Source organism: Kogia breviceps, chromosome 12 (assembly GCF_026419965.1).
Source record: "Kogia breviceps isolate mKogBre1 chromosome 12, mKogBre1 haplotype 1, whole genome shotgun sequence".
Taxonomy (NCBI): Eukaryota; Metazoa; Chordata; class Mammalia; order Artiodactyla; family Physeteridae; genus Kogia; species Kogia breviceps.
In genome coordinates, this window is record NC_081321.1 from 78,823,883 (window position 1) to 78,850,920 (window position 27,038).

At 41.4% G+C, this 27,038-nt stretch overlaps 1 protein-coding gene across 5 annotated transcripts in view; it reads right to left on the reverse strand.

Annotated features, from left to right (window-relative positions):
* NTN4 (netrin 4) overlaps positions 1-26,560 on the reverse strand; it is a 111,103-nt gene extending 84,543 nt beyond the window's left edge. For 3 of the 5 annotated variants that reach the window (XM_059080285.2, XM_059080284.2, XM_067009916.1), the window contains exons 1-2: positions 26,038-26,560; positions 22,450-22,979 (exon numbers count right to left, since the gene is read on the reverse strand). In XM_059080285.2, the coding sequence (XP_058936268.1) occupies positions 22,450-22,979; positions 26,038-26,092 (585 nt within the window). In that variant the 5' untranslated portion in view covers positions 26,093-26,560. The remainder of the gene's footprint in view (positions 1-22,449; positions 22,980-26,037) is intronic. The other 2 variants (XM_067009918.1, XM_067009917.1) reach the window with 2 other exon arrangements.
* Positions 26,561-27,038: the final 478 nt, after the last annotated feature.

Consider the following 27,038-nt stretch of genomic DNA (forward strand, 5'->3'; position numbering starts at 1 on the left):
CACCCATAGGTGAGAGGCAAAAAAATGAATATTAGAACAAAAACTAAGAACTAAAGGCTAAGTTTTAGGGGCCACTCATAGTTAGAGGCCAGAAGAAAGGAGATGAGCCAGAAATAATACAAAAGAAGGATCAGTGAGCAATGTAGGAAAATAATGAAAATTCATTTTCCTAAAAGCCAAAGGAAGTGAGAATGCAAAGAAAGAAAATGTAGTTATTAATGGCAAATTCAATTCAGGAGGCAAGGAAGAAGATTGAGAAAAAAAATGGGGGAGGGGTTGGCTGGCTCACAGAAGACTTTTGAGAGCCTAGATGGAATAAGGAATGGTTTGTAAAGGTTTCAAGAAAGAATAAGGGACAAAGTAAAGGAAGCAAGAAAGAAGCGATTGAAGAATTTTGGCAGTTTGTTTATTCATTCATCCACTGATAGACATTTGGGTTGTTTACAGATTTTGGCTATTATGAATAAAAGTGCTAAGGACATTCACATAGAAGTCATTGTGAGAGCCTAAGTTATTTTTCATGGGTACTTAGAGGAATTTCTAGGTGGTTTGATAAGAGCGTGTTTAACTTTATTGGGAATTGCAAGTCTGTTTTCTAAGGTAATTGTACTATTTTGCATTTCTCCTAGCAATGTATGATGAAAGTTTTAGTTGCTACACATTCTCACCAGCACTTGGTATTGTCAGTCTTCTTAATTTTGGCCTTGATAGTGAATGTGAACAGTCTCTCATTGTGGTTTTAATGTGCATTTCCCTGTTGACTAATGGTGTTGAGCATCTTTTCATGTGTTTATTTGATATACATCTTCTTTGGTAAAGTATCTGTTCAAATCTTTTGCCATTTTTCTTCCTGTTGTTTTTCTTCTTGTTGAGTTATGAGTTCTTTATAAGTTCTGATATGTAAATATATATTCAGATATGTGATTGGCAAATACTTTCTTCCAGTCTGTGGTTTGTCTTTTTCATTTTCTTAATGGTGTCTTAAAAGCAAAAGTTTTTAATTTTAATGAAATTCAATTATAAATATTTTCCTTTTATGATTTGTGTCCCAGCGAAGAAATTTTTGCCTAACTCAAGGTCATAAATATTTTCTCCTATGTTTTCTTCTAGAAGTTTTATCATTTTAGGTCTTACATTTAGATATACAGTCCATTTCAAGTTTATTTTTCTATATGGTGTGAACTAAGTGCTGAGAACTAAGTGCTTTTTTTTCTTTCTTCTTCTTCTTCTTTTTTTTCTTTTGCATGTGGATATCCAATTATTCCAGCACTGTTTGTTGAAAAGATTACCTTTTCTTCATTGAATCACCTTGACAGCTTTGTTTGGTATAGTTTTCTTCATGTTTCTTTTGCTTGAAGTTTATTGATCTTATTAGATCTGTGGATTTATAGTTTCCATCAAGTTTAGAAAAGATTTGCCTGTTACTCCTTAAAAAAAAATTTTTTTGTCCTCTGCTTCTCCTTTTAGATTCCAACTACATGAATGTCAGATCACGCACTACTGTCCCACAGTTCACTAATACTCTTTTCATTTAATTCTCTTTTCTCTATGTGCTTCATTAATTTATAGTTTCCATTGCTGTGTTGTTGGGTTCACCAGTCTTTTCTTCTGCACTGTCTAATCTGCTGTTAATCCCTTGCAGTATATTTTCATTTCAGATATTGCATTTTTCATCTTTAGAAGCTCCATTTGGATCTTTTTTTTATCTTCTATTTCTATCTTCAAAGTGTTTGTGTTTTCTTCAACATATGGAGTATATTTATAATAGCTGCTTTAATTGCCTTTGTTTGCTCATTCTATCAACTGTGTCATTTCTGGGTACGTTTCTATTAATTGACTTTTCTTTTGGTCAGGAGTCATATTCTCACGATTGTTAATTTTTTTTTATCTTTTATGTTATTTTAAATTTTTATTGGAGTACAGTTGATTTACAGTGTTGTGTTAGTTTCTGTTGTACAGCAAAGTGAATCAGTCATACACATACATATATCCAATCTTTTTTAGATTCTTTTCCCATTTGGTCATTACAGAGTATTGAGAAGAGTTCCCTGTGCTATACAGTAGGTCCTTATTAGTTACCTATTTTGTATATAGTAGTGTGTCATGGTTGTTAATTTTGATTAAACATTAGACATTTGTAAATATTATGTTGTTGGTTGCTGGATTTTGATGCATCTCTCTAAGTAGAGTTAGACTTTGTTCTGCAGTTAATTTACTTGGGGTCAAATCGTTTTGAGCATGTTTTTAATTTTTTCGTTAGGGCGAATCCAGTCTAGTCTTTATTCTAGAGCTAATTTAACCCCACTAGTAAGGCCATCTGAGGACCCTTCTGAGAACCCTTCCCAGTGCCTGTGAATTATGAGGTCTTTCCACTTTGGGTGGTAGGAACATGAACTATTCTTAGCCTTCTGGGAATACTAGGAATTGTTCAGCTAACCTCTGCATTCTATCAGTTCTTTTCCCCCTCTCATAGAGTTTTAGTTCACACATAAGCAGCTCAGTATTCAGCCAAAGATTTGAGGGGACCTTTGGACAGATCTTTGGACTTCTCTCTTTCTGCAGCTTCCTCTTTTCCAGTATTCTTCCCCACAAATTCTAGCTGCCTTGGCCTCCTTGAGCACTGATCTCCTCAAGTCAGTGAGATCACTGGACTCTGGGTTCCCTTTCCTATGTCATGCCTTAGAAATGCCCCATCAATAAGCTGGACAGTCACAGGACTTGTCATATTTGTTTCCCCTCTCAGAGATCAGTCTTGTGCTGCCTGTTGGCCAGTCTGAAATAATTGTATCACATATTTTTTCCTGGTTTTCTAGTTTTTTAATGTGGAAAGGTAATTCCTACAGCAGTTAATCCTTCACAAGCAGAAGCAGAAATCCTGTTTCAAATTGCTAACTTTTAATATGTTGCAACTTCTTGAATGTCAGAAATGAGACAAAAGGGAAAACCTAACTGATTTTAAGGAGATCACTTTGAATACTTAAATGTAATTATTCTTTCTTTCTTATTCCTTCCCTATCCATCTCCTCTTCCTCCCTAAAGGGTAGAGGATTCTACCTGAGATCTTTCCCTTGAGCAAATGAAACTTGCAAATGAAATTGCTTTCTATAATTTGTTGTATTTGGAGGTGTACTCAGTATTTAAGGAGAAGAAACCACAGTGTTGTAGATATCCCTTTTTTTTTTTTTCAAAGTAGATGATATTACAATAGCTCTGGGTAGCTATTTCACTTACTGAATTAAAAGTTCCTAGGGTTTCACTTTGGCCCTGCTGTCATTCAACATTATCAGAACAAAGCTCTTTACCCTCTTCTATGCCTCACTTGCTTAACTGTAATATCAAGGTACTTTAATGCAGAATGTAAAATTGTGCACATGGAAAAGTGAATTTTCCTGCAGCACAGCAATTGAGATATTCCTTTAAATGAAGTGCACTAAAAGAGTCAGGCTTGGATCTCCAGTTTACTTACAAAACCTACCCACATTGAAAAAAGATAAACCATGAACACTCAGTTGTTAAAACACAGAAGAATTCTCTAAGTCTACTACATCTACATTTCTATAAATACATAGTTATTTTCTTTTATCCTCCTCTTTAAGAGTAAGACAACTCAAAAAAAAAAAAAAAGAGTAAGACAACTCAAACACTAACAAGACTGAATGCCAGTAAAATTGTCCATTGTGGCAAAAATTTTCAGCCATTTTTTCATGTTAAAGGCTTTAAACTTTTTATTCCCCTGTGTTTATCCCCTCAATTAATCTTCCTTATAAAAATGCATATATACATATAAGTTAAAAACAAACACTTTCCCTAACTATGTACCATAGAAAACCACAGATGGCAATTAGTTTGACTTTATTTTATTTTATTATTTTTTACTATAAATTTATTTATTTATTTATCTGTCTGCATTGGGTCTTTGCTGCTGCACGCGGGCTTTCCTCTAGTTGCGGCATGAGGGGGCTACCCTTCATTGCAGTGCATGGGCTTCTCATTGCGGTGCTTCTTGTTGCAGAGCCCAGGCTCTAGGTGCACTGACTTCAGTAGTGGTGGCACATGGGCTTAGTTGCTCCATGGCATGTGGGATCTTCCTGGACTAGGGCTCGAACCCGTGTCCCCTGCATTGGCAGGCGGATTCTTAACTACTGTGCCACCAGGGAAGTCCCAATTAGTTTGACTTTAAAACTAGCTTTTTTTTTTTTTTTTTTTTTTTTCTTTGCAGTATACGGGCCTCTCCACTGGTGTGGCCTCTCCCGTTGCAGAGCACAGGCTCCAGACGCGCAGGCTCAGCGGCCATGGCTCACGGGCCCACGTGGGATCTTCCCGGACCGGGGCACGATCCCGTGTCCCCTGCATCGGCAGGCGGACTCTCAACCACTGCGCCACCAGGGAAGCCCTAAAACTAGCTTTCTTATTGAACATTTGTGTGCCTATTGGAGGATTTCCATGATGCAAACCTCCGCTAGAATGTGCTTTCAACTTTTCATTCAAGAGACTTAATCAGGAGCAACCACAATGTACTGCTTAAGGCTTAAAAAATATATCAAACTTTAAACACTGTTACCCTGGAGGGGAGATCCTGGCTACAAAACAAATAGACTTCAAAGGGACCTCCTGACTTTCTCTAAACCACAGATAAATATTTGCTATCACTATGGTAATAGGTAGCATAGGGCCACTTTGTCCTTCACTTGTAGGAGACCTTGAAGATAGGTGTTGATCGCCACCATGAAAAGTTTTCCCGGTAGAGATAAATCATATACCTTTTCCCATTAAGTTCTAGTCTGACATGCAAGGATTAATTGCAAGAGATTAATTAAAGAAGAGAGCTGAAAGCTAATTAGAAGGAGAAACTTGCAGAAATAAAAGCCAATAAACTGACTTAAAAGATAAAAAGTAGATATTATTTTCTCTACTTTGACCTACATGTAATGAAGTACAATCAGTTCAACTGAAAGACTGGTATCCCTAATTTATCTGTTTGTAGAGATGGAAAACAAGGGACTTCCCTGGTTGCGCAGTGGTTAAGAATCCACCTGCCAATGCAGGGAACATGGGTTCGAGCCCTGGTCTGGGAAGATCCCACATGCTGCGGAGCAACTAAGCCCGTACACCACAACTATTGAGCCTGCGCTCTAGAGCCCGTGAGCCACAACTACTGAAGCCTGCTTGCCTAGAACCTGTGCTCCACAAGAGAAGCCACTGAAATGAGAAGCCCGTGCACCACAACGAAGAGTAGCCTCCACTCGCCACAACTAGAGAAAGCCCGCACGACAAAGACCTAATGCAGCCAAAAATAAATAAATAAAATAAATTTATTTTTAAAAAAAATCCGGCTGCCAATCCAGGGGACACGGGTTCAAGCCCTGGTCCGGGAAGATCCCACATGCTGCAGAGCAACTAAGCCCGTGTGCCACAACTACTGAGCCTGTGCTCTAGAGCCCACAAGCTACAACTACTGAGCCCGCATGCCTAGAGCCCATGCTCCGCAACAAGAGAAGCCACTGCAATGAGAAGCCCGCACACCGCAAGGAAGAGTAGCCCCCACTCGCCACAACTAGAGTAAGTCCACACACAGCAACGAAGACTCAACATAGCCAAAAATAAATAAATAAAAACGTTTTAAAAAGATAGAAAACAATAAATACTATAAAATTAGTCTATGTTTCCTTCTGCTCCAGAGTAGAGATTTATAGAGAAGAACTGGAAGTACAGAATTTTCAGGATGTTTAAGCCATTGAGCTTACAGAGCGTGAAAGCCCGTAACAAAAATCCTGACCTCCAAAGAGAAACAAATTAAATCTCATTTCAGTTTCTAAAAATGTTTTTTTTCTCATACTTTAGATAAGAAAAAGACATTTCCAACCTGGACAGATTGCAGGCTTCGCTAATATAAATCCTAATTGTGTCTCTTATCAGCAGTGTCATTTCTGAGTGATGACAGAGCTGTGATTGAAGATAAAATTCCAGGTCTATGTGACATTAAGCCTTTTAGTAAAAGAAGCATTTATTTATTCATTCAACCATTATTTATTGAGGAGATACTTTGTATCAGGCACTGTGCTAGGTACTCTGGATACAAAACTGAATAAGAAAAATCAGTCATGCATAGGATTTCAGTTGTTCCCTAATTCTTGAAAATTGAGCGAGCTCTGTTAAAAGCGGTGTAAGAGGGGCTTCCCTGGTGGCGCAGCGGTTGAGAATCCGCCTGCCGATGCAGGAGACACGGGTTCGTGCCCTGGTCCGGGAAGATCCCACATGCCGCGGAGCAACTAAGCCCGTGAGCCATGGCCACTAGGCCTGCGCGTCCGGAGCCTGTGCTCCGCAATGGGAGAGGCCACAACAGTGAGAGGCCCGCATACCGCAAAAAAAAAAAAAAAAAAAAAAAAAAAAAAGCGGTGTAAGAAAACAGCTCAAAATATTATTTTTTTAAATCAGAAGAGCACATAAGGCCGTTTAACCAAATTTCTCAATGCTGGAAGTTCCTCTAGAATGGCTGATACCCATCTGTTCTCTATTAGATCCCACACCCTCATCAGGCAGCATATTTCATTTTTTGATGATTCTAATTATCATAAAGTTCCTCTGTGGTAAGCTAGATCTGTCCTCTGCAACTTCTAATACTGATCTTGAAGCTACACAAAATAAGTCTATTTTACTTTCAACAAGCAAGTCCTTCAAATATTTAAGGGCAGCCACCAACTTCACTTTCATTTTCCAGGTAAAATATCTACAGTGTCTCATATCATGTAGTTTTTAGACCATTTACCACTCTGGCTAGGTAGGAAATGACCTCTGTTTTATTTATATATGTAAGCTACCGATGACACTATTTTCTTCACATTTCCCCCTCTAAGATGTCAAACAAATTCTAAACTCTACTGCTGAACATTTTTTTCCAATTCTTTTTCGATCCAAATGCATTTCAAAGGTTTTTCTGTAACCTAAGGAATATTCAGATTTTAAAACACCTATAGTATTTCAATACAGCTATTTGGGAAGAAATGGAGTTGATGAGTAGGGACAGTGGTATGAAAGTAAAAAATAAAATGAATTCACCATGAGACTATTATTTATGTAGCCTACTGAGCACTCACCTACAATCACGGTAAAACAGGGAGGCAAGATTGCCGTTCCAGTGTCATTATTTTGGGAGGTAGGGAAGGGAAGGAAAGAGTCACTTCTATATCTGAATAGAATGTAATAGAATGTAATATTATCTGCATATTTCCATAGTATCTGTCATTGTATTATTTAGTTCATGAGAAAATAATATTTCTGGTTACACACCAACTAAACTGATAGGCAAACTGGCAGGTAAGGCTGACGTAACAAAGTGGGGGTGGGGGTGGCCACAGCAGTCTAAATATTCAGTAGGTACCTATGAACAGAATTGGTTCCCCCTGTCTCCATAAGCAGCTGAAGGGATCAAGGTGACTGAAACCGACCAGGAGATTAAAATGGCCTCTGAGGATGAAAGTACCAGGGGCCAGCTCCACAAGTAACATATCCTTCTGGTTACACTTACGGCACCTGCTAGAACATCCAGAAGTAGCTAAATGCTTTCTCAAGTGGGCTTTTTAAAAAGGAGAACTAAAAAGGAACAGCAATAATACATCAGTGTACTCTTGGCCCATGAATTTCCACGTGCACCTGGTGCATATTTTATAAAGTTCTTGGAAAACAGGTGTTTCCCACCTGTTTGGGTTACAGTATTTCAAACTGATAATCTTTTAAACGTGTTATAACTCCCTGACTAACTTGAACAGGACTTCAAGAGAGACTTTTTCAAGCATATTGTTTTAAAAGACCATTAATTTTAACAACAAACCTACCATACAAAGTCATGAAGAGTATCTATTCTTAACAAAAGAACAAAGACAAGTCCAAATAGGGAATCCAGACCAGGGTCAGGAACTGAACTTTGCTCACTCACTCTGAGTTCCCTACAGAGCAACCTCTTAGTAGAATCATTTGGAGATTCCTCCTTGAGTCTAAAATACCAACAAGGTGTAGGTGGATACATTTTTTTTCAGTTTTGATAAGAAGTTTTACTTTAAGCTCATACTTATCTCTTAACATAACTTTGCCATCTAAAAATATCTTTTAAAACTTAGTTCTTTATCTTGTACTTGACATTCATAATATAGTTTTAAAAGAATTTGTAGAGTCACAATAGATATGTAGAACTAAATATGGAATGAAGAGACATGAACTGTTCTTTGTACATCTGATTTGTTCATTTTTCTCTAAATCTAACTCCTTCTAGTCTATTTTTGCCTGTTTGTGAAGATGACTGGGCTACTACTTTAATAAAAAGTATATAATTCTTTATATTCACTCTATCTACTATGAAATGACCAAGACTGATGTGTTCTCTAATTAAATATCTGTCCAAAAGCACTCACTAAGCAAAAATGTAGACCCTTGATGCTCTTGAAAAACATTGACAGTTAACCAATGTTAGTACAGGATGTCCCTAACTTACAAGTGGTTTGTGTTCTAAAAATTTATTTGTAAGTCAGTTGCCTGGGCTTTAGAATGCATTTTATGCCTACTTTTGTTTACTACTGTATCCCCAGAGCCTGAGATAGTGCTAGACACATAGTGGGCATCCAAATATTTGCTGATTGACTGGATGAAGTGACCTAAAAGTGCACTTCACTAATAATGTAATTGAACTATATTATTATTAATAATAATTAGCATTTATAGAGTACTTAGCCATTTATAAAACACATTTATATGTGCCTTATTTTGTCCTTTCTCACATTGATTCAATTTACAAATGAAGAGTCTAAGACCCTTAAATTAAAGAGAGAGCCATTGAAGCTACTTGAGAGGACTGGGTGTGAGATGAGGAACTTGAATTAAAGTGGTAACAGTGCAGGTGAGAACCAATTAGAGATAGAACCACCAGAACCTGGTGATGAACCTGATATGGGCCTCCAACTCCTACACTTACGCTACCACATTGCATCTAGAAATATAAGCTATAGATAAAATATCATCTATTCATACAAAATAGAGACTCAGAGAGAGTAGGGACTCATTTCTTTTTCTGCTGACACCCTTTTCTTTAGCAGTTAAGTGACTTCCTTAGGTTCAGTGGTTAAGAAGAAGGACCCATTCACCTTGCAAGAAATGAGATCTCCCCAAAAAGATTACACCAAAATTGAGGGCTCCTGCCTAGCTAGCAGGAAGACTGATGTGACTAGCTAAGCAGTATCCAGCCCAAGACCCCTGCTATTGGAGTAGTTTGGATGTAAAGAATTTTCTTAAGTCATTTACTCACTCTATGGCATAATCCATGTATTCAGAGGTGGATGAGACATTAAGGGGTCCTGAGACAAATCGTCAAATCTGTACACAAATCCTTTCTGTAACATCTCTCATAGAGGCTCACTCAGCCTTTGCTGAAACATTTCATGGGATGAGAAACTCAATGGATCTCACTTTGTCTTTTGGATACATCCGTTTTTTTAAGAAGTCTTTCTTTGGTCAAACTCTTGCTTTCTGAAAGCATCAGAGTCCATTTAATCCCTCTTCAAACATCTGAAGAATGCTAGCAATTCCTGAACATCCATAAATCCTCTCTCACAGTCAAATATCCCAAGTTAATTGTTCATGATGTAATGAGGTTTCTAATTGATCTCACCAATTCTGCTCAGCTTTCTCTAAATAGGAATATCTTGACCTGAACATAATATTCTAGCTATGCTTTGACTAGAGAACACAACAAAAGGACTGTTCTCTTTTGTTTGGAGCATTATTTTTCTATTAATGCAGCCTAAGACTGCATTAGCTTTTTTGGCAGTCATGATGTATTGTTGACTCACATTGAGATTACAGTCAAGCGAAACCCTCAGGTCTTTTTCACATGAATGGCTAATAAGTCACACCTCTTTGGTGGTATTACAGCTGATTTTTGAAAAGAGGAATTTATCACTATTAAGTTTAATCTCATAAGTTTTGCTCAAGAATCTTTCACACTGTTCCCTGAGTTGTCTTTCTTAAACAGTTCTGATTATGTTATCCTTACCCAGAAGAGCTACTGATTGATCTCCACTACCCACAGGATCAAGTCCAAAATACTTTGCACACTAGACCCTGTATAATCTGAACTGAGCCTTCAGGGTTAGCCTCATCTTCCCTCATCCCTGTCTCTTCTCCATTCCCCACCATTCCATACTCTCCAACCATTCTGAGCATTGACCTTCTTCACACATGTGCACTTTTCCATGGAATTTCCTTCTCCACCTTTCAATTATTTTTTTATACTTTAAGAGACAGCAATTTTAAAGTCCCAATCAGACTGTGAACTCCCTGAAGGCAGGAATATACTACAGTGATGTTCAGATAATAAGAAAGAGACAGAACTTACAAGTTTTATATTTTTAAGGGTTTTTTGGTTTGATTTTTTCAAAGAAAAGAATTTTAACCTCTTTCTTCAAAGCTAGTTTCTCCTCCCAACTCTAGAAATGCAGGTGAGTGGGGTTTGGCTTACTTGAAATAATATTTCTTAGGGATAGGGAGTAACGACTTTGGCAGTTTATCTGAGTGAACCAGATAGCTGCACAGGTGTGTCCAGAGGCCGTGTCATAAGGTGATTGTTTTCCAGAATCACAAAAAAAACCCCACCTTTGCACCCAACACAGCACTGTGAAAAGAAGCCCAGCTGGAAGTACTGCAGGAGCAGAGGCATGAGGCCCTCTATGCAATCATTTCCTATGATATCAATGAAAAACCAAACAGAACCCCCCAGTTAACCTTTACATGCACCTTCTGCTGTTTTCCAACAGGTGTTGATAGATGTGTACCTTTCCATCTAAACTGCAACCCTTTGTACCAGGCCTTTGCAGATTAGAAATAGAGCCTGTGGTTTGGGTTTGCAAAGGGATGGAGGCTACGACATTGTTCTTGTTGAGAAATTGTACTAATTAACTATCTGCCTTAGGATCTGTCATCCTAAATGGCTAACTTAACAGACATTGAGCAAGTCATCTCTCAAACATACTGTTTAGTGTGTCTGCAGACCAGGTACTCTGCCACAGAGATGCTTTAAACAACAAAAGGTAACAAATCGTTATTATTGATAATATTAATAATAATAATGCCTCAGAGTTCACATATTTGATAAACAGCTATTTAGCAGGCAACATGTTAGATGCAAGGGTAGTGTTTCTCGAAGTGTGGTCAGGACTACCTTAAGGAACTCACAGAACAATGTGATAAACGCCATGACAGAGGTGAGCGTGTGATAAGGGTGCACAGATGTAAGGCACAGACGTCGTGCACCTAACCCAGAATTTTGGAAAGAGGTGAAGTTTAAGGAAAGTCCTTAAGGATTAATAGGAATTATCTATCCTTTCATCCATCCATCCAAAAATATTTGAGTGACAACTTAGCTAAGTGGATGAGAGGTAGGACTTGGGGAGAGAAGCAGAAGAGAGGAGCATCTCAGGAAAAGAAAGCATGTGTGCAAGAGTCAGAGGATGAGAAAGAGCATGGCACCTTGGGGTAACACAGTGGTTCAATAGATAGAGCTGGAGGCGAGGGTATAAGCAGCAGTGATGAGGATGAGGCAGCGGGTTCTCAGAGAGGGCGTAGCATGCCCCATCAAACCACGTGGACTACGTTATGAGGAAACTGGAGAGTCAGTGAAGGGGTTTTTGGGGGGTTTTTTTGTGTTTGTTTTTTTTTTCTTGCGGTACGCGGGCCTCTCACTGCCGCGGCCCCTCCCGTTGCGGAGCACAGGCTCCGGACGCGCAGGCTCAGCGGCCATGGCTCACGGGCCCAGCCGCTCCGCGGCACGTGGGATCTTCCCCGACCGGGGCACGAACCCGCATCCCCTGCATCGTCAGGCGGACTCTCAACCACTGCGCCACCAGGGAAGCCCTAGTGAAGGGTTTTAAGCAGAGAAGTGACATTTTAGATTTCATAAAGATCCTTCAGAGTGTGGTATAGAGAACAGATTGGGAAGAAAGCAAGACAGAATAGAGAGAACCCTCAGGAGAACATTGCAATAATACATAGAAATGATCTGCACCACCATTTGTAGCTGTGGGGATGGAGAGAAGCATACGTACTCGAGACACTGCGTAGCAAAATGGGACACGCCCTGGTGAATGACTGAGGCTGGGTGAAGGAGAGAAAAGAATCGAGAACGAATCTCAGTTTTTCGCCTTGATGGGTCTTTCGGGGTTAGACAGTGATGCTATTTGTTTAGGTTTTTATTTTCTCAGTGAGGTAAGAGGCAAACTCTTTGGCTGAGAGCAAGCAATGGGTGTGAGAAGGGGTCTTAGGGAGAGGAGAAGACACTTTGAAAGAGTCATTGCAGGAATGAAAGGGAGCTGAGGGAAAAAGGATTTCCGGGGAAGTTTGAGGGCCAAATTCAGGCTGGAAAACAAATTTGCAGAGGTATCTCTCAGCACAATTGTGTTATTAATTTTTTCCCATTAGAGTTCAGCTATTTAGCTGAAGGAGCAAGAAGGCGAACAGTAGAATTGATCTAGAATGGGGATGTGATGGACAGACAAGGGGGCAATGGAGTTGAAAGAACTGACAGAAGATTCCAGAGAGAAAATCATGGGAGGAGGCTAAGTATCGTGTCCATTTTTGCAGACAAATAGATATTTGGGGGCCAGAGAAGCGATAAAAGAAGTGGTCTAATGTGACATAACTAAATTATTAAAGAGAAGAAATAAAAATTAGAAAGAAAAATGGCCAAAAGTAACAAACAGGATTGATAGAGCATGTGGGCAGAAAGGGAGTCAGGGGTTTGTGGAGCAGGAGTTGACAATTACCTTTCTGTTGTTGCAAACTATACCTCTTCACGACGTCCCCTGCCCCAGAAAGGATTCCCCAGTGGGTGTATGTTTTTCTGAACTTTGGTAATCATCAGAGAGAGAGAGCTATTGTTACAACAGGGTGAGTGTAGTGTCCTACCCCGTTGGGTGTGTTGGGATGGTGAACATGGGTTGTTGGAGAGTGAGGTGCCTAGTTCTTCTGACAGAGAAGTGGTTGATGTGGCCTCCATTTACTTTTGCTTTTTATTAAGAGGTGGGAGTGGAGTCAGAGGGTTATTCATTGGGACACAGGATATGAGAAAAATGTAGGCATCAATTACAAAAGGAACTGATGGAAAGCCTCAAAGACCTCAACAAGGTCAGGTTGGCTGAAATAAAAAGAAACACAAATTCTTAATGCAGATTAAACAGTATAAAAGAGTGATTAAATTTTCTCTCTTTGCTTTAACTTTAAAACACTGAAACCTTCTTCAGTAGCTGCCGAAAGATAGACTGTTAGCACAAATGATGTCATGCAGAAAGTGTTTGAATGTTTTTCATACTTTTTTTGTTTTGTTTTAGGAACTGTGATTATGAAGTGTAAAGTAACACCGGCAAACATAGCTGATGCCTTGAAAGACTTCTGCTCCTGTCAGTTACAGGAAAGTTAGGATGACAAGTGAAATATGACATAGAAAGAGGATTGGTGTTTTGTTTTTGTTTTTTTGTTAACAAGACAAACCATCCAGGAAAAGAGCTTGTTTCTTAGAGATAAAGTGAGATGTATACAAAATGCCCAACATAATAGAAACTGGCACATTATACTGTGATCTCTAAATGATGATTTTCTCTTCTCCTCCTTAATAGAACAACTAAACATTAATACATAAGCATTAATAAAAACATTAATAGTTTTCAAGATTGTGAAAACGTAAATACTTCTACATAAATGGGATTAACTGCACAGCACCCTTGCCTTAGGTAAATGTTCTCCATCACATTTTGCAAATTAAATTTTACAACCCACTAAGCAGAAAAACTGTGTACGATGCTATATTTTAATTTCATTTCCAATATTGTAATAGCTCAGGGGCATTTTAAAATGCCTTTAAAAAAAATCATTCCAAAAAATTGCTCCTGGGCTTCCCTGGTGGCGCAGTGGTTGAGAGTCCGCCTGCCGATATAGGGGACACGGGTTTGTGCCCGGGTCCGGGAAGATCCCACATGCCGCGGAGCGGCTGGGCCCGTGAGCCATGGCCGCTGAGCCTGAGCGTCCGGAGCCTGTGCTCCACAACGGGAGAGGCCACAACAGTGAGGCCCGCATACCACAAAAAAAAAAAAAAAAAAAAAAAAAAAAATTGCTCCTATATCTGGAATTTTGGGTCAAAAAAGATTAAAAGTTGGATGAGTCAAGATAAAATGGAATGTGAGGCCCTTAAAATCTGAAAGCACCTAAAATCAACATTTCTCTTTCAGCATGATATTTTCAAGGGTTATCATTCTTCTTCAATACTGTTCCCTCTCCCTTTTGTATCATCATTCATTACCTGATCAGTGCTTTCCCTTCCCCCTATTTGTTTCGGTTCATCCTTTTTTTTTTTTTTTTTTTTTTGCGGTACGCGGGCCTCTCACTGTTGTGGCCTCTCCCGTTGCGGAGCACAGGCTCTGGACGCGCAGGCTCAGTGCCCATGGCTCACGGGCCCAGCCGCTCCGCTGCATGTGGGATCTTCCCGGACCGGGGCATGAACCCGTGTCCCCTACATCGGCAGGCGGACTCTCAACCACTGAGCCACCAGGGAAGCCCCGGTTCATCTTTTGAAAACCTAAAGTTGCAGTGCTCATGCCTTCCCTCTGACTTTTCATTTTAGAATTTGTACCCTCTGTTTCGACTGTAGCCAGTCAATGTTATTCGAATTCATGTTGTTGCTTAATTAAACAACCACTGAACCCGCAGATTGGTAAGACTGGTTCTTGTGTAAGCCTGGGCAGTTCCAAGCGTTTTTGGTAATGGCAGCGTCAGTGGACTAACTTTTATCCCTTCCTGGGCTCAGTTCTTGGACTTTCCTCTTTTCTATCCACACCCACTCCCTTGATGATCTCATCCAGTTTCATGGCTTTAAATATCATCTCTGCACGGATGACTCCCAAGTTTATATATTTAGTCCAGACCTCTCCTCTGAACTTTAAACTCACAGACCCAACTGCCTACTCAGTATTTCCACTTGGATGTATCACAGGCAACTCATACCTAACGTGTCCATATATAAGCTCCTGGCATTCCTCTCCAAATCTGTTCCCTCTAGAGTCTTCTTCATCTCAGTAAATGGCTGTCCCATTCTTTCAGGTGCTCAGGCTAAAAACATACTTACTTCTCTCTTTCTCTCATACCCTGCATCCAACCTGTCAGCAAATGCTGTTAGCTTTCATCCATAAAACTGATCCAGAACTCAACAGCTTTTTACCATTTCCACTGCTACCTTCTGTCCATGCACCATCAGATCTGGCCTGAATTATTGCAACAGCATTCTAGCTGGTCTCCCTGCTTCCCCCTTTGGTCTTTCCTTAACACACACACAAACCAGAGAAATCCTATTAAAAATAAATTGATCGGGGCTTCCCTGGTGGCGCAGTGGTTGAGAGTCCGTCTGCCGATGCAGGGAACACGGGTTCATGCCCCGGCCCGGGAAGATCCTACATGCTGCAGAGCGGCTTAAAAAATAAAAAATAAAATAAACTGATCATATTGCCCCTCTGCTCAAGACTCCCTTGGCTTCCAATATCATTCAGAGTAAAACTCAATGACTGTATAATAACTTATTGTCCAAACTGGGATCTCTTTGAGAGTGAAAGGGGATGCTACAAATAATTAACAGGATTTAAGTGATCTAGGTGTAAATTTGGGCCATCCTGGGCACCTACTTATGAGGCTCCACATAATCTCCCACACCTCCCCATTATCCCTCTGACCTCTGACCTCACCTGTTATACTACACCTCAACCCCTCTGCTTCAGCACCAGCCTCTTCACTGTCCTATCAGTAGGAGGCAGACTTCCTCAGGGTCTTTGCTCTTCCCCTAGACATGCCCATGACTCATTTCTGCTTCCCTTCAGGTCCTTATTTAAAAGTCACAGTGAGGCTTTCCCTGGGAGCTCTGTCTAAGCCTTTAAAACGCCCTTCCTACTTCCTAGCCCCCTTCCCTGCTTTTTATTTTTTTCTTTCTTAATTTACACTTATTATTGATACTATCTAACATTCCATATACTTTACTTACTTAACTTGTTCAGCACCTTACATTTAGAATGTAATCTCAGGGGCAGCAGTTTTTGACTTTTTGCTGTGTGTCCCCAATTCCTAAAATAGTTGGCACATAGGAGACACTATATAAATATTTGTAAGAAGAATGAACGCATCATGACTAGTTTGAAAGGATACTTAGGAGTTGTGTAACATCCAACACAATTAGTAAACAGTATCATCATTTTACAGTTATTTTCATATAATTCGATTCAGCACCAGCCTCCTCACTGTCCTGAAGTATTCTCCAAATGTACTCTGGACATTTAGGCCTTGCGGGGATCTGTGCTAGGTTCAGAGGTGGGGGGTCTGGGAGCCACAGAGTGAATACAATGAGGGGGGATACCAAGTTCCTCAGGAAGTGAACACTGTAGGAATAGAAGAGATGGGGCACATGATATTATAGTTACATGTGAATGACCAGGGTGCATGGGAGTGCAGACGAGAGAGATTACATTCAGTGACTTTTCAGACAATTAATTCTGATTACGGATCAGAAGCAACAACTTCCATATTCTCTGGCATGATTCATTTTCCTCATCTTCCAGAGCCCTCAACCTCTAATACTCCCAGCCTGGTTTGTGTTCTCCACTCCTTGGTAGGAAGTTACCTTGTATGCCCAGATATACCTGACCTCCAGGTATCTGTTCCTCATTGTCTGGCCTTAATTTTTCAATATGAATCATCAGTTACTAACTCAGCATTTTGCAATCTGATCTCTCAAAGTTTCCAGAAAATTACAACCAAAGTTAAACCATCAAACAGAACAAATATGAAGCAAGCAGATGCTAAACAGATTTTTTTAATAGCTAGAAAGAAGGTATTTGGCGGGGGGGTGGTGGTGGTATTCACCCATTGAAATCAATAAGTCAAAGTTTATTGATTTAATCTCTGGGTTTGTTCGAATGTTTAATGTAGCTCCTTTGAATAATTTTATTTGATAACCATCCTGTGGGTTTTCCTTAAACTAAAGCCATTTTTTTAAAATGTGCTGTTATAAGTCTCTAGCCCCACCCCTACAGGAAGGGAGTAGCCCCAGGGTGTGGATAATTGAAACACTCTAAACAAATATATACAACATTTTATTTTCAAAAAAGTTCAACAAAATTATAGCTGAGAATATGCTTCAAAGCATAACATTAATAACTTAGAAGAATTACTTAAAGTGGTTATCAACTAGATATAAAGTATTTCCCTTCCACCCAACAAACAAATCAATCAAATAAAAAGTATGCTAAATGGTACTGAAGAACTGTAATACTCATTCCCATATAGTTTATTTTAAATGATCTTGGGTAACATTAAGTGCAAAGAATCTTTACTTGTTATTTTTCTATCTAATGTAAAAAAAAATTAACTTTATTATGCATTGTTCACATACCCATATTACAAATTATCAATTAAACTATAAGTTTTACAGTTTAATAATTAGCAGAGCAATTTAGTTTTAGTTTTGTTTTGTTTTTAATTTTGGAGTTATAATAAAACCTAACCATATAAATAATTTTAAGGCAAGGTAATAATCATCCCAGCTCTGGCACAGGTTAGCTCATTACTTACTTACTCTGACCAAGTTACTCTGACTCACTAAGTCTCAGGTACTTTGTCTGTAAAATGGGGTCAATACTGGTACCCAACTAACAGGGTTCTTGTGAAAATAAGAGATGCAGAGGACTCTACAGAATGCCTGGCAGATGGGAAAGCTTCAGTAGTTAAGAGCTGCCACTATAACTCATGACTGATGCTGCTGAAAAAATAGGCATGAGCACATTTCAATGATTGAAGAAAACAAGTAGCTAACCAAAGAGTAGTGTTTAGAAAGCATTTCTACTCATGTATTACTTTGTTTTATATTTTCAGTTTAAAAATCCTAAATATTGTTTAGGACATTATACATATAAATACCTGTAAAAACCTGATTAACTTATCATTTTCTGCACATTTGTGCCATACTGACTTTATCACAAGGTATTGAAATATAATCCTTTTCAACGGCCTAAAGAGACAAACAGATACTCAGATCTTGCAAAGCCTATTGTTTTCACAACATACTTGGGGAATTAATCATGCACTTACCTCATAATATTTAATCAATCAGTCCATAAATTATCACATTTAATCTCTTACCCACTGGACTGTAAGGATTACGAAGGAAAGGAATGTATATAGTTTTTGTGTCTTTCACACTACACAGCTTGGTACAAAGGAATTTCAAACTAGTATAGTGGAAACAGCACTGGGCTAGAAGTCAGGAAATACGAATTTCAGCTGAGTAATTGAAGACAAGTCACTAACTCTCTTCAGGCTTCAGATTACTCATCAGTCATGTGCTTTTCCATCAATGATATTCAGGTTCCTTTTCAAATGCTCTCATTTTAAGAAACACTAGCAAGAGGGATTTTTACCAATGTTTGTCATTTTAATACACAACTTCATTTTTCCATATCAACAGGTTGAAAGAAACGGGACCCTTAAGTATAGATTTTGCTCACTCATGAAAACTTGCCAGGAACTCAGAGTTCTTGTCACTGTCTGTTCCATCAAACACAAATCCTTCAACCTGTTTTAAAAACAGCAAGCCCTCCCCTGCCAGAATTCCCCATCCCCTACCCTGTTTTATTCTCTCCTTACTACTTATCACACTCTGGCATACTGTATCTTTTACTCAGTTATTTGTTCTCTATCTCCCCCTTCCCCACCCCCATTCCCAGTACCATGCCAAGCACCACGTCGGCCTGTGCCTTTTTTTTAAAAAAAAAATGTAGGTGTATTTGAAAATTAAGAATTGTATGTATTTAAGGTGTACAATTTGATGATTTGATATACATAAATATTGTGAAATAATCACCACATTCAGGCTAACATTTCCATCACCTCAGATAGTCACTACTTTTCGGTATGTGTGGTGAGAACACTCCAGATCCACCCTCCTAGTAAATTTCAAATATTGTTAACTATAGTCATACTGTTGTACATTAGATCTCCAGACCTTGCTCATCTTGCATAACTGAAACTTCGTACCCCTTGAACAACATCTCCCCCATCTGTGCCTTTTACCAGGATTTTTGGGAGCACTTAATACCTCCATCCCAGTATTTCCCAAGTTGTGCTCTGAGGATGTCTAGAGTTCTGAAAGATAGTAATCGGAGTTCTGCAAAAAGAGGGTTGCATGGGCAAATAAGTTAGGGAATGTCCCATCCTATACTTCCCACTTGGAGACATAGGACACATAATGAGAATATTTATATACTTATAAATGTCTAATTTTTTACCTTCATGTCACATCCAAATGAATAGCAAATGTGAGAGAGTGAGCGAGGAGAACGGCAGATAGCTCTTTGCTAGCAATTCTTAGAGGTAATGGAGAGAGAACATGGTTTTATGAAATAAATACTATACTTAAAGTCAGAAGACTTGCGATTTAGTCCTAGTGCTGTCACATAACTAACTAACTGTATGTTGTTGGGCAAATCGCCCTACCTCTGAACCTCAATCTCCTCTCCTGTAGAGGAGACACATTTTAGGATAACCATATCCTATTCTTTGAAACTGCTGACCAGTTTAGAAACTTTCTGTGTAGTAGATTTGACCTGGATTTTAAAAGTATTTAAATTTAAAAATTATTCTTGGATTTAAAAAGTATTCTTCTGGGTGGATTTTTCGGGCCTATATTTTTAAAGTCCTCTTTCAGATGACTGGTGTCTTCCACTCTGAAGATGGGCGTATCTGATTTCTTAGACATGAAACTACTGGACTCTCTAGGGCCCTAAAAGCCCAAAGAAATATTATAGAATGAACAACGGAAACAAATTAAGTCTGGGATATATTTATGTTAGTCTGAGTAGTAGAATAATACCTAGAGAAAGCCTGAGAAGTCTTATATAGAATAGAGGACAATACAGGTCTATAGTATTATAAATAAGGAGTAAATGAAATTTGAGACTACTTATTTGATGCTAGATTAATTGGCTTATTTTTCTGATCACTCAATTTTCAAAGAGACTGATTGAGGATACAGGGTTGTACTGAAAAATTCATTTGTAGCTCAGCACTAATTTATATTCCAAAGCAACATGCAAGAGGTAGATAATAATCATTTGCTAGGGGGCTTCCTCTGGTCCTTACCTTTGAGGAAGACTCTTTCCTACTCTCTAACTCAGGAGGGAAAGATTCGTTCCCCAACCTGTCTCTGAAGGGAAGAAATTCTATGATGGTTTAATGTACACTTGCAAATAATGCTCTAGAGAGAACTAGGTGGCACTTGATGTTTTTCTTGCCATTGAAATATGTCTGCTAAAATAACAACTACAGTAAAAAAAATTTTTTAACTGGATACAAAAGGTGACTGCACATCGAAAGATCCATCTAACGTAAATTTTAGTCTCTGCTTGGAATTTGATGTAAGCATTGATAACAATAAGTAGGTTGGCTTTAAAGAAGATAAGATTTTGCTCTGCTGTAGGTTAAATAAATGTTCCTTTAGTCATCTCTAAGTAATTGCTGGGCCATTGTAATGCATTCAGTATGATATTTGCTAAGCAAGCATGCCTGCCATCTGGTTACTGAAACTCTATTTTTGCTACTTCATAGGTACACATGGCCCAGTAGCACTGAGATGTAGGGAACTGATAGGAGCCTGTGGATCAATTCCAAAGCAATTCGAGAGTTCAAGCCATTCATTTGTTTGCAACACAAAGTGTTCTCCACAGAAGAAAACAATGAGTCTAACTTATCTGTCTCTTTCCTGTCCTGGTATCTTTAAAAATGTCCATCATGACAGTGTGCATGCGGGTTTACAATATTAAGCCAACTTTAGAGAAGAATGGAAAGAAGACTAAGAATGGAAAATAGTCTGTGTGCTGCTTGTACCACATCCTGGTCGGCTCTGGTGCCAGCAGCTCTGTTCCTGGTCTGAGGAGTGTCCACAGAAGAAGTAGATGGGTAACATGGCAAAAGTCCATATGGGTCTATGGTAGGAGGGAGAAGAAGTTTCTAAACCAGTGCTTCCATCAAGTCCCTGGCAAGCACCCCTGTCCCCCAAACCAAAGACAGAATTAGCAGCACTGAGTACAATGCCTGACACACATAGTAGGGGCTCAATGAATATTTACTAAATATAATCATCTGGGAAGTCTGTGAATAGTAATATAAATGACTGCTAGAAGAATGATTATCTTAGTCTCTGTAGCCATTGTAATACATGCATTGGATATATGCTTACCACCTGGTTCAGGCTTTCTCAACTTTGACACTATTGACATTTTGAGCTAATAATTCTTTGTTGGGAACAGCACTGGGAAGGATGCTATCTTGCCACTGTAGGAGGCTTAGTGGCATCCCTGGCCTCCATCCAGTAGAAGCCAACAGTGTCCCTCTCCCCAGCAAAAATGTCCCCCTCGTGATGGGGGGTAACAAAATCACTCCTTGTTGAGAACCACTTATCTACTCTGTGTGTTTGTGTCATGTACTAGAATTAGAAATACTATACTCTCTCTTCTCTTTTTTTCTGCATTGATATTTCTTGATCTACACGTTGAAGGTATTTTATTCTTTTAATCTGCTTTCTCTCAATTGCCTCTAAATTCCATGTTTTCACATATCTCAGTGGGGGAGGGCTTTCTAGGTACATCTGTACAAGTTAAAAAAGACATGTTTCCCCCTTAGGAGAGGGGAAATATGAAACAAAGAGTAAATATTCCATACAGAAATTGGACTAGTAGCTAAGGAGGCTGTTTTGCAGAATGATATTGAGATGCTCTTGCACCCAGGATAGACCCAAGACCCTAAGCTGCAACTGATGTGTATGTGTGTCCAAAAAGAGTTTCTGCATCTTAAAAGAGACTACCTTCATTTGTTTGCTATGCACTCTTGCAATCTTAACAGTAAAACTCTGTTATATAAAAGAATCCTTCTGACAAACATATTTTTTTTCTCCCTTGGCTTTGTTTTTATTTACTTCCTATTTATGTTAACAGTTTCAGGAAGATACCAGCGTGGGCTCCAGGAACAGGCTGTCTCAATAACTCTTGCCTCTTCAGAAGCACAGTAAGCAGTCCTGCTAACTGAAGAAATCAGTAGCCTTTTAAATCTCTAAGGTAAAATGATACTGTGGCATATTTACTCTTTCTTAAAATGAAAAAAATTAAAATCTTAGAAATCTGACTTAAACCTAGCCAGTGGGCAACCTGCTTGAAAATGACTACACATCCATGTCTAAGGGTGAGAAATAATTTATGACAAATAAAGCTCATGAAAAATTCTAATTTCATTCATGTTGCTACAAGTATACCTTCATGCTTTAAAAAAAAATGTGGGCTGGTAACATTTTTCTACCTTACTTACAGTGTAGAGTTAAACATGTGCCCTTACCTCTCCTCCAGTGCACGGGAAAGGATTGGAGTATCTAGAAGTGCAAATAGCTCCCTTCTTGACAACATCATCTTCCAGGCCAAATGTAGCCGGGCAGTTAGTTGCAAAGTACTTGTAAGGCTTCCATGTCTTCCCAAAGTCCTGGGACCGGTCCAGCACCATGGCTGCCGGCCTGGGGGACTTGAACACCATAATCAGATGAGTGAAGTAGAATTCTGCTTCCAGGTCTAACTGGATCTTTTCTCTGTGCACATCCTCAGCAGACTGCCACCATGTGCGAGGAAAGCTGAAGGATGAGTCTGCCATGGCAGCTGGCAGGTGAGACAGGTGAGGCTGGGCAGCATTGCATTTGTCACATTTGGGCTGCTGACAAGTCAGATCAGTGTTCTCACTATAGAAGCAGTACAGTTCGGTGGCGTTCTGACCACAGGTGGTGTCTGCCCAGAGTTCTCTTCCTAAAGCCAAGTTTCCCATGCGAGGGTTACAGGCTTTTTCACAGCGGGAACTCACTCCAGCCACGCCACTCAGTCCTAGAGATGGGAGAGCATATGTTATTCAAGACAAACCCATCTGGAAACCTCTTTTGTCCACCTAGTCCATCTTCAACAGTCGAGTGATCCCCATATTGTCCCAAGGCTTTGAGTAAAGAGGAAATGCTACCAAATTTGAGCATGAATACCCTTCTGCACTTATACTATTTGTATATGCAAGTGTGTGAATGTGCATGTGTGTGTGTGAGTGTGTGCCTACGTGCCCATTTGTGTAAAATTCACATAGAAGAAAATAAAATCACTTTGGGTAAAGGGCGAGAGGAAGGAAAGTGGAAACATTGGGTAAAGATAATGCGCCTAAAGATAATGGGACTGCTTTCTAACAGTCTCTGTTTTTGAAATACACTCATTTGCTTTTGAAGTCATGACATAAATAATACCAAAAACAAACAATGTTTTTAAGATCACTCAATTTAGTCTTTCAAATATAATTTGAGTCTTTAGCATTATCTAACATGTCTATGAGAAGGCATTAAGGAGGAAATGTAGGATTCTACTGTATTTTTTTTTTTTTTTTGGTACGCGGGCCTCTCACTGTTGTGGCCTCTCCCGTTGCGGAGCACAGGCTCCTGATGCGCAGGCTCAGAGGCCATGACTCACGGGCCCAGCCGCTCCGCGGCATGTGGGATCTTCCTGGACCGGGGCACGAACCCGTGTCTCCTGCATCGGCAGGCGGATTCTCAACCACTGTGCCACCAGGGAAGCCCTCTACTGTATTTTTAAGACGAAAACATGAAAGGACCAATTCCCTAAGAAAATCAATATGAGATGTTGGTATACAATGGGATCTCATTTAGAGAGACAAAGCTAGAGACCACTGGAGCCAAGATGTGCAATATCTATTTTTAATATTAAGTAAATGTAACTAAGAAAAAACCCTCTAAACTGCCAAATGACAGAAAAGCTTATTTGACACGCTCTCTGCCTCTTGAGTGCTTCTACCTATGACAGGTTCTATAGTAGTTACCTGTTTGCTTAACAGGAGGATGTTTACAGTCTGGCAGCCACTAACAGGACCTTTAAACATAATCTGTGAACTAAAACACCTTCCTAAAGAAACAGGCGCTTCCACCCAAACAAAGGTCCAACAGACTTTAATGTTTCAAAATTACTTAAAATGATAAACATTATACACCTACTAACATCCTGACTACATAATATAATCCTTAACTTGGGCTTGTCATTTTAATTATGAATACCTGAAGCAAAATTATCTATTTTAAAAGTTAAAACAGAGAGGGGAAAAAATGGAAAAAGAAGTCAAACCCCAAATTCCGGCTAATTGAACGTTTCTGCTTCTTAAGAGGGAGCATCTCTGAATTGTTATCTCTATACTGTTGGAGAAGCCAAATGACAGCTTAGACCAAAAGAGAGACATTTCACACACTCACTATCATGAGCCTCACGAGCCTTATGGTTCTTTGCAACCATAAGAAAGGGCTTCCTTAGGCATATTTTTTAAATGTCGAATTCAAGTCTGCGTTATGCCTGGACTCTGTTTGCCTTTTCTGATTAGCTGGGGCAACAGTTGCTTGTGGCCAGGATCACCCAAACACACAGTGTGCTATGACTCACCTGTAAAGCATTTCAGAGAAAATCATATACTGCCCGTACAAGTATTTTTGACTTGAAACACTTGCCTTGTGATATTTATTTACAACCTCTTGATTGCTTGCATGTTTTTGCCATAACACGGTTTGAAAAGGGAAAGGTTTATTAAAGTTCACTTTGTGGTTGGGGGAGCATGCATAAGTGCATGCAGGGGTGCATAAGTAGCAAGAATTAAAGTAAAAGCTTAGACCTTTAACGGCTCCTTGGGAAAAGTACTGAATAATTTTAGATGCCCCCACCCCAGACTAGGAAGAAATCCAGAAAAGACTGGAGCCAGATAAATAATCGGTGGACACAATACTTAGAGATCCCTAAAGAAGTAGCCATCCAAGTATAGCAAGGATGCTCCTAAGAGTCGGACGCGTTTGGGATGCAGACTTTAAAGCCTGGCTTTTACTTCATGCTTGTGTCTCTGGGGGCTGAGTGGATGAAACCGAAGGGAAGGGAGAAGTGTGCCAATGCTCTCTCTCCACCAGTCCGTCCCTCCAGCCCACACTCCCCTTTCTGGAGCAAGCGAGATGCGTTTGAGAGACCAAGTGGCCAAAGAGTCCCTCACTTTCTTTCCCCCTTACACCCTGAACCGCACTTACGCCTAACTGGAAACCGGGTGACCTGCAAGAGGAGGGAGAGGAGCAAAAGGGGTTCCCAAATTTAGAAACGGCAAGCTAGGAACGGGTGGCCAAGGGCAGCCCAAGGCAGCCGGGATGGGAGTGGGAGGGAGAGCGCATCTGACGACGCCTCTACCGGTCGTCCAGTTACCGAGACAGGAAGCAGACCCGCCTCCGACCTCCCGCGGAGCCTCGGCCAGGGTACCAATTCCCCAAGGGCGGCAAGCCGGCTCCGTGCAACCCGGGGCGATCACTACCTATCGTCCCAGCCCGGGGTCTCACTGAGTTCTAGCCACTGCCCAGGGAGAGGCCACTCACCCCGCCCCAGGTGTCCCCACCTGGCTCCCTAGTACCCAGCATGAGGTCGGGGACGACGGCGATAGCTCTCAACATGAGAGCGGCCCCGGCCCACGCGCGCCCAGGGTCGCTGGGCCACCCCTCCCCATCATTCCTCAGGCCATGAAGTGCCGGGGGATGGCGAGCTTGGTCCTTTGTTCCCTCACAAAATGGAAAGGCAGTTTTTTACAAGTCCAAACCGAGAAAAAAACCAAGGTCGCGCTGTCTCCGGCAGGGCGCACCCAGGATATCGGGTTATCCAAAGGCATGTGTATCGCAGTTGCAAAAAAAAAAAAAAAAAATCAGTAGTATTTTAAACTGCTGAGACCCGGGGAAAGGAGGCGGAACATGGCCACTCATTTCATCTTTGGGAGCTGAGCTCTGCGCTCTCAGCCTGCACTCGCCTGCACCCCCGAGTCCCGAGGTGGGGCACACAAGGGGCGAAGGAAGGGGGTTGGGGGCCCGGCAGCGTCACCACCCACCTGCGGCCACCGCGGAGCAGCCCCAGAGCAGCAGCAGCCGCGCGCAGCTCCCCATGGCCGGGAGGAGCCGGGAGGACCCGGGCCGGGCGGGTGCGGGAGGGAGTCGAGCCCTCGCGGCCGCGGGATGAAGCGCCAGCAGTCCTCGGGAGGAACCGGGGCTCTTTATTTCTTCCTCCTCCTGGGGCGCCAGGCTCGGTCAGTGGGCGCCGGCGGCGGGGAGCTGCGGGCTGGGGCCGCGCCAGGCGGTGGGGTGACCCTCGCGCACCGGTCTGGAGGGGCGCGGGCACCTCGGGGGCGGCGGGAGCCCCGGCACCATAGCCCGCCTGGCCGCGCTGCCCCGCAGAGCGGTCCTGCGGGCTCCTCCGCCGCTAGCCCGGGGCTCGGCGCCCGCAGCAACCGCTGAACTTTGCAAGACCTTTCACTTCCCGGCCGCCTCCGCCGCCGCCGCCGCCACCGCCTCCTGGGCGTCCTCCTCCGCTTTTACCACGTCCTCTTGCTGCTGCGTCTCGGTCCCGTCCTTCTCCATGGGCAGTTCCATGGGATGCATTTTTATTGCACCGACACCGCGGCGCTCCGGTGCCAGCCCTCCTCCCCTCGCACCTCCACCCCTTCCTCCCGCCCGCCCCCCGCGCCCGCTTGACAGCCTGGGCGCAGTAGCCCGCGCGGTCGGGTCGCCGCCGCCGCCCGGGGAGGGATCCTCTCGCCCGACCAGCCGCCCCCGCTGCCTCGCTGCCAGCTCCACCCGCCCGCCTCAGCCCCCGCGCGCGTCCGTCACCTCGCACCCCAGCTTCCCTCGTGCCCCTCCCGTCTCTTGCCCTGCATCTCCCTGTGTGACCCCCCTGGTGCCCTCCAGCACCCACAGGCCTCCTCTGGAAGCAGTCTCCCACCTTCTCCCGGAACATTCCAGAGAGCAGTTGACTCCCTCTTGATCAGGTCAGGGCATGCCAAGGGGCTTAAAAAACCGCGAAACAGGCTAGCTCCTACTTCCCACATCCCCCAAC